Consider the following 8,272-nt stretch of genomic DNA (forward strand, 5'->3'; position numbering starts at 1 on the left):
CATTCAAGTAATAGCTCTTTTTACTGCTACTTCTACCAAATTGGATAACTTCACATTTATTAATATTGTATTCCATCTGCCAGACCTTTGCCCACTCACTTAAAGTATCTATGTTCATCTGCAAAGTTTCACAGTCTTCTGCACACTTTTGCTCTGGCACTCATCTTAGTGACATCTGCAAACTTTGACACACTACACATGGTCCCCAACTCAAAATCATCGATGTAAATTGTGAATAATTGCAAACCCAACATTGATCCTTGAAGCACACCACTAGTCAGAGATGTACAGCACGGAAACAGATCCTTCGGTCCAACTCATCCATGCTGACCAGATATCCTAACCCAATCTAGTCCCACCTACCAGCACCCAGCCCATATCCCTCCAAACCCTTCCTATTCATATACCCATCCAGATACCTTTTAAATGTTGCAATTGCCTCCACCACTTCCTCTGGCAGCTCATTCCATACACGTACCACCCTCTGCGTGAAAATGTTGTCCCTTGGGTCTCTTTTATATCTTTCCCCTCTCACCCTCAACCTATGCCCTCTAGTTCTGGACTCTCCCACCCCAGGGAAAAGACTTTGTCTATTTATCCTATCTATAAATGATTTGGTTGTGAGCATAAGAGGTATAGTTAGTAAGTTTGCTGATGACACTAAAATTGGAGATGTAGTGGACAGCGAAGAAGATTACCTCAGATTACAATGGGATCTTGATCAGATGAGCAATGGGCTAAGAAGTGGCAGATGGAATTTAATTTAGATAAATGTGAGGTGCGGCATTCTGGGAAGGCAATTTTTGCATGATTTTATAAACCTCTATAAGGTCACCCAAAAGCCTCCGAAGCTCCAGGGAAAACAGCCCTAGGTTATTCAACAACATCTCCCTATAGCTCAAATCCTCACCCTAGCAACATCCGTGTAAATCTTTTCTGAACCCTTTCAAGTTTCACAACATCTTTCTGATAGGAAGGAGATCAGAATTGCACATAATATTCCAACAGTGGCCTAACCAATGTCCTGTACAGCCGTAACATGACCTCCCAACTCCTGTACTCAATACTCTGACCAATAAAGGAAAACATACCAAACACCATCTTCACTATCCTATCTACCTGCAACTCCACTTTCATGGAGCTATGTCTTCAAATTATTAGCTAAAATCTTCTTAAACGTTATGATGGTTCCTACCTCTGACTACCCTTTCAGTCAGTGAGTTTCAGATATTTATTGCCCAGTTGGTGAAAAATTACTTCCTTAAATCTCTTCTAAAGATCCTGCCCTTTATCTTAAATATATACCTTGTACTTAGTGATATGTCTACTAAGGATAAATATTTCTTCCTATCAACCCTATCAATCCTCCTTATAATGTTGTACACCTTAATCAGCTCCCCCCCCAATCTTCTCTACTCTCAGGAAAGTAACTCCGAACTATTTATTCTGTCCCTGCATAGATAGAACATGGACCATACAACAGTACAGCACAGGAACAGCCCACAACATTGTGCTGAACATGATGCCAAGTTAAACTAAACCCTTCCGCCTGCCCATGGTCCATACTCTTCCATTCCTTGCTTATTGATGTGCTTATCTAAAAGTCCCTTAAATGCCCCTATCACATCTACCTTGCCACTACCTCTGACAGCATGTTCCAGACACCTACCAGTCACTGTGTAAAATAACTACCCCTCACATCTCCTTTGAACTTGCCCCTTCTTATCTGAAAAGCATGCCCTCTAGTAATAGACATTTCAACTGTGATAACAGGATTCTGACCATCAACCCTATCTATGCCTCTCATAACTTCTATCAGGTCTCCCCTAGGCCTCTACTGCTCCATGCAACATCCCTTCCTGACTCTTGTACTCAGTGTTCCAACCAATAAAGGCAAGCATGCCCTATGCCTTCTCCACCACCCTAACTACTTGTGTGGCCACTTTCAGGGAGCTATGGTCTAGGATCCCAACATGAATGCTGTTAAGGCTCCTGCTATTAACTGTATACTTTCCCTTTATATTTAATCTCCCAAAGTGCAACATCTCACACTTGCCTGGATTAAACTCCATCTGCCATTTCTCTGCCCATATCTGCAACTGATCTATATCCTGCTGTATCCTTTGACAATCGTCTACACTATCCACAACTCCCCCGATCTTTGTGTCACCTGCAAACTTTCTAACCCACTCATCTATGTTTTAATCCAAGTCACTTACATAAGTCACAAGCAGCTGAGGTCCCAGTATAGATCCCTGCAGAACACCCCAAGTCACGGACCTCCAGCAAGAAAAACACTCTTCCACTACTCCCTTCTGTTTTCTATGGGCAAGCCAATTCTGAATCCAAGTGATTAAGTCACTGTGGATCCCATGTATTTTAATCTTCTTGAGCCTACCATAAGGGGCCTTGTCGAAAGTTTTACTAAAATCCATGTAAACAATGTCCGCTGCTCTACCCTCATCAATCACCCTCGTCATCTCCTCAAAAAAAAATCAATCAAGTTAGTAAGACATTGCCTGTCCTGCATAAAGCCATGCTGACAAGAGGGGAAAGAATAAATAGGAGCCTGAGGGGCAACCTTTTTTACACAGAGGGTGATACACATATGGAATGAGATGCCAGTGGAAGTTATTGCAGGTACACTAACAACATTTAAAAGACATTCGGACAAATAAATGGATAGGAAAGGTTTAGAGGGATATGGGCCAAGTGAAGGAAATGGGGTTAGCGTGGACATTTTGGTCAGCATAGACCAGTTGGGTCAAAGGGCCTGTTTCTGTGCTGTAGGACTTTATAACTGTCCTGAATTAGGCCATGCATTTCCAAAAGCATGTAAATCCAAGCCCTAAGACTTCTCTCCAGTAGCTTCCCAACCTTGATGTGAGACTCACCGGTCTATAATTGCCTGGATTATCCCAATTTCCCTTCTTGAACAACACTAGCTACTCATCAACCCTCATGAGCCTCTCCAATGGCTAATGAGGATACAAAGGTCTTGGTCAAGGCCCCAGCAATCTCCTCTTTTGCCTCTCTCAATAACCTGGGGTAGATCCCAATGGGTGCTGGGGACCTATCTACCTTAATGCTCTTTAAGAGATCTAACGCCATTTTTTTGTGACCTCAAAATGCCCTAGCATATTAGCATGCCCTACATTAATCTCACTATCCTCCATGTCCTTCTCCTTAGTGAATAGTGATGCAAAGTATGAAATGCTCCAGCCCAATCAATATCCTGCCAAATCTCCTCTGCACCCTTGCTAATACAATTTCATCCTTCCTCTACAGTGTAGCAACTAGGACTGTACACAGTACTCCAGTCTTGGTCTAGAGTCTTATACAGTTCCATTACAACCTCTTTGCTCTTATATTCAATGCCTTGACTAATAAAGGCATTGGTCTTATTCATCACCTTATCCACCTGTCTGTTACATTCAAGGTTCTGCGAACATGCACACCATGGTCCCACTGATTCCTTATACTCTTTTTAATTTGGCCTTCTAGACTCAACATGGAGTTCTGTGATATTCAACCAACATCTATTTACTCCATTTCCTTCTTAAGTCTCAAAATGCATCACCTCACATCTTCCCCTCTCCTCCTTTTCAGTATTCTGAAGGGACCGTTCACAATATGATACTAGTTCTGTCCCTAATCACCCAAACACCCTGTCCCCTTCCCACAGTAGCTTTTGTGAAAATGCATATGGATTACTTGCCGTATTACATACACCTCTCTACTATATCTAAGGCCCTAAACACATCTTCCAGAAGATGCACTGATTTTCTTGTACTTCTTTCAATCAAGTCTATTGCATTCACTGCTCACAATGTGTTCTTTAAACTGGAGAGACAAAAAGCTGTTTAAAATGACAGAGTACAAAACATTTCCATTCATTTCACAAGCAAAACCCTGAACTTCTTGTGTTCTGTCGTTTTAACCCTGACACTGATATCTCTGGACGGCATTATTTCAGTCAAGCTCAGCATTAGCTTGAGAAACCACACCTCACCTTTTTGATATGGCATTTAATTTGGCCTTCCAGACTCAACACTTAGTTCTGTGATACTTGACCAACATCTATTTTTGTTTCCTTTTCTTTGTATATTTCAGTTTTTCTCGTTTATTTATTTCAGATAACAGTACATTTGCTCCAGTCAGGTGATTGCTCTCCCCATCTCCATTCCCTTTGGGTTGTGAGTTCTGAGGAAGGGTCACTCGACATGAAATGTCAACTCTGATTTCTCTCCACAGGTGCTGCCAGACCTACTGAGCTTTTTCAGCAATTTCTGTTCATGTTCCATTCCTTTTGGTTCTGGACGGTTCACCCGTCATTCATAGAGTCATAGAGATGTGCAGCACAGAAACAGACTCTTCGGTCCAACTCGTCCATGCTAACCAGAAATCCTAACCTAATCTAGTCCCATTTGCCAGCATTTCGCCCATATCCCTCTAAACCCTTCCTCTTCATATACCGGTCCAGATGCCTTTTAAATGCTGTAATTGTACCAGCCACCACCACTTCCTCTGGCAGCTCATTCCATACATGTACCACCCCCTGCCTGAAAAGGTTGCCCCTTAGGCCCATTTTAAACCTTTCCCCTCTCACCCTGAGCCTATGCCCTCTAGTTCTGGACTCCCCCGCTTCCAGGGAAAAGACCTTGTCTATTACCCTCTCCATGCCCCTCATGATTTTGTAAACCTCTATAAGGTCACCCCTCAGCCTCTGATGCTCCAGAGAAAACAGCCCCAGCCTGTTCAGCCTCTCCCTGTAGCCCAAACCCTCCAACCCTGGCAACATCCTTGTAAATCTTTTCTGAACCCTTTCAAGTTTCACAACATCCTTTTTGTGGGTGGGAGACCAGAATTGCACACAATATTCAGGGACACAATCTCTCTTTGGCACCCCCTGTCATCACTGCCCTGTCCCTATTTTGATCAAAACCTCTCTGATCTGTACATTCCCCAGGTGCACTCAGAACCTGAGGGGACTAACTGCACCCCTTCGCCGCGTCAACCTAATCGACAGCTGTCTGGACCAATGGGGGCGGGCAATGACGTACGTAGGACGGGCAGAAAACGGGGGGGCGGGGAGAAGGCGGGGCCTACGCCTGGCCCCGCCCCAAGCTTTGTCTTTGTTCGCGGGCCGCGAGGATTTTTAATGAAGGGGCAGGTCGACCGATTTTCAGAGAATACGGGAATTTCTAAACCCCGGGGTTTAAAAAACTCCCAACTGGAGACAAAGAAAATAATGAGTGAGACGGGCCTGGTGGTGAATTGGGTTCTGGAAACCTAGGAGGAGGAGAGGGGGGTGGGGGGGGGTCTAGAAACCGTGATTCTATTGGGGGAGTTGGGTGAAGTGACAGAATTGAGGGGGGGGGGGGGTCTAGAAACAGAGATCCCGTGGAAGGGTCGATAAACGGAGCCCCCCTTCGGGGAGGGATTTCCAGGAAAGTGGGACTGTCAGGGGGTGTGTGGAGCGGCGGCAGGGATGGTCAGGGGATACTGACTGTGAGTGGCGACACTGCGGCAGGCAGGCAGGCAGGCAGGATGTTGCTGGGAGAATGGACTCCCCCCCCCCCCCCCCCCCCCCCGAAGCAACGATTTCACGACCTTCCCCGCGGCGGAATGCTGTTTTAAGGTCCCGTCGGGAATTCCTTTCCCCCCCTTCCGAGCACCAAAAGAGAAATCTGCGTTTGCATAGCGCCTTTCGCACATCAGGGTTGTCCCTAACCGCTTTAGAGTGAATTTGGTTCTTTTGAAACGTTTTTTTTTTAAAGTTTGGAGGAAATATCGCCGAAACTTCTGTACACAGCAATTTCCCCACAAATAGCAGTGTGATAACGACCAGATAATCTGTCGCAGTGCTAATGAGCGATGCGCGAATATTGTCCATGCCCCTTCAGAGCGCACCTGTACATTGAGAAGTTTTCCATCGATCTGGAAGGGTACGTAGGACCTCTGACAGTGCAGCACTCCCTCAGTACTGCATTGGATTGACAACCTAAACTGTTGGACTCAAGTGGAGCTTGAGCCTGTAACCTTCTGGGTCAGACGTAAGAAGCTACTCTAGTCCTTTTTCACTCAAAAACCAGATCAGGCCATTCTGTGGTCCACATTCCAGCCTACAACAATATGGCTGGGTTAAATAAAGTAAGAGAACATAACAGAGTTCCTGCATTCTAAAAGTGAACCAAGCTGGAAAGTACCACATGCCCTCTTATAATCAAATATTCTGACATTAGTTACAGTCGCAGTTCATATAGAAGAATGGTACGAAACACTGTTTCGGCAGCTTTACCTGATCAGAATCAATGTCTTTTAGGAGAGAATGGCAATGTAATAGCAGTTGTTTTGAAGAGGGCTGATTCTAAATTCTGATGATGCCAGCAGGAGGAACAGTATATGCTGCAGAGGATTTGCAGCTCAACAGGGATTTTACAAGAAATAATCTGAACTGTGTTCTGAATTTCTATGTTTACATGACTGATGTTTGTAATTTACTTTACAGGCTATTAGGAATGGAAGATTTACAGATGGGACAGTCATATTTTACATCATGTCCAGATCTGCTAAATTTGCTTGATTCACCAGGAACTGAATCTCATCTTTCTTTGAATATGGTAGGGAAACACGAAATTCAGAAAAGGGAGAAACCATTTGTGTGTTCAATGTGTGGTCGAACCTTCAGCCGCTCGTTTAATCTGGAGAGACACAAGCGAAACCACACTGGGGAGCAGCCCTATAAATGTGAAGACTGTGGGAAGGGGTTTAGTTATCCTTCTGAGCTGGAAACTCATCGACGTAGCCACACTGGGGAGAAACCATTTGTCTGCTGTGTGTGTGGCAAGCGATTTAGTCAGTTGTCCAGTTTACAGACACATCAGGGAGTACATGCGGCTGAGAAGCCATTCATTTGTTCAGTGTGTGGGAAGGGGTTTATTCGGCCAGCTTACCTTGAAATCCATAGACGCACTCACACTGGAGAGAGGCCTTTCACCTGTTCTGTGTGTGGGAAGGGTTTCACTCAGTCTTCCCACCTGATGACACACCAACGTGTTCACACTGGAGAGAAGCCATTCTCCTGCTCTGTCTGCATGAAACGATTTACTCAGCTATCAAGTCTGTTGGCACACCAAAGGGTTCACACAGGAGAGAGGCCATTTACATGCTCAGAGTGTGGAAAGGGATTCAAGACTCTTCCTAGGCTTGAAACTCATCAACGGAGTCACACTATGGAGAAACCAGTTATCTGCTCAATGTGTGGGAAGGGATTTAATTGCCCAGCTCATCTTGAAATTCATCAACGGAGTCACACTGGGGAGAGGCCTTTCAGCTGTTCTGTGTGTGAAAAGAGGTTCATTTGTTCATCCCATTTGATGAAACATCAACGCATTCATACCGGGGAGAGACCGTTCAGCTGCTCAGTGTGTGAAAAGAGATTCAACTGTGCATCCTATCTAGAAATTCATCGACGCAGTCACACTGGGGAGAAACCTTTCACCTGTTCTATTTGTGGCAAAGGATTCACTTGCTCCTCCAATTTGCTGACACACCAACGAGTTCACACTGGAGAGGGTCCTTTTACCTGCCCCTTGTGTGGGAAGGGTTTCAAGACTGTGCCCAAGCTGGAAACTCATCGACATGTTCACACTGGGGAGAGACCGTTCACCTGCTCTGTCTGTGAAAAGCAATTCAATTATCCATCCCAGCTGGAAACACATCGACGCAGTCACACTGGAGAGAGGCCATTCACTTGCTCTGTGTGTGCAAAGGGATTCACTCGATCATACCATCTACTCATACACCAGCGAGTTCACTCTGGAGAAAGGCCATTTAAGTGTTCTGTATGTGGGAAAGGATTCACTTGTTCACCTGACCTGCTGCGACACCAGCGAGCTCATGTCTTATGATACTGTTTGGTGCTATTTCTTTGAATAATAACTAGGACTGGACCATGTTCACTCTGGCAGTGAGGATTTATTTCTGCTGCTGTGAGTAACCCATAGAATTGGACTGGATTTCAATATTATTAATATAAATCCAATAAATCTCTTTGTTCTAAAGATAGTGTGTGTTGAGTCTTTTATGTTTTAAAAATAAGACAGGTTACAATGTTCCTTATGAGAGATACTGTTCTAGACCTGACCCCAGTTAGAGTATAAATCTCAATTTTCACTTATTAAAATCACTTGGCTGATAACTCTTGCTTATATACATATAAAACAAAAGAATCTTCCTTAACCATGAAAAAGAATGACCTATCCAGGGA

General features: G+C 44.4%; 1 protein-coding gene across 3 annotated transcripts; it reads left to right on the plus strand.

The window, feature by feature from the left end:
* The first annotated feature begins 5,114 nt into the window (after positions 1-5,114).
* LOC140494502 (uncharacterized) lies at positions 5,115-8,066 on the plus strand. Of its 3 annotated transcripts, none has more exons than XM_072593752.1 (2): positions 5,115-5,255; positions 6,512-8,066. In XM_072593752.1, exon 2 carries the CDS (start codon positions 6,522-6,524, stop codon positions 7,911-7,913), a length of 1,392 nt encoding a protein of 463 aa, XP_072449853.1. In that variant the 5' UTR covers positions 5,115-5,255; positions 6,512-6,521; the 3' UTR covers positions 7,914-8,066. The 3 variants fall into 3 exon arrangements, with proteins under 3 accessions (XP_072449853.1, XP_072449852.1, XP_072449854.1); XM_072593751.1 differs by lacking the exon at positions 5,115-5,255 and adding an exon at positions 5,615-5,948; XM_072593753.1 differs by lacking the exon at positions 5,115-5,255 and adding an exon at positions 5,617-6,056.
* Positions 8,067-8,272: the final 206 nt, after the last annotated feature.

This window comes from Chiloscyllium punctatum, chromosome 24, assembly GCF_047496795.1.
Source record: "Chiloscyllium punctatum isolate Juve2018m chromosome 24, sChiPun1.3, whole genome shotgun sequence".
NCBI lineage: Eukaryota > Metazoa > Chordata > Chondrichthyes > Orectolobiformes > Hemiscylliidae > Chiloscyllium > Chiloscyllium punctatum.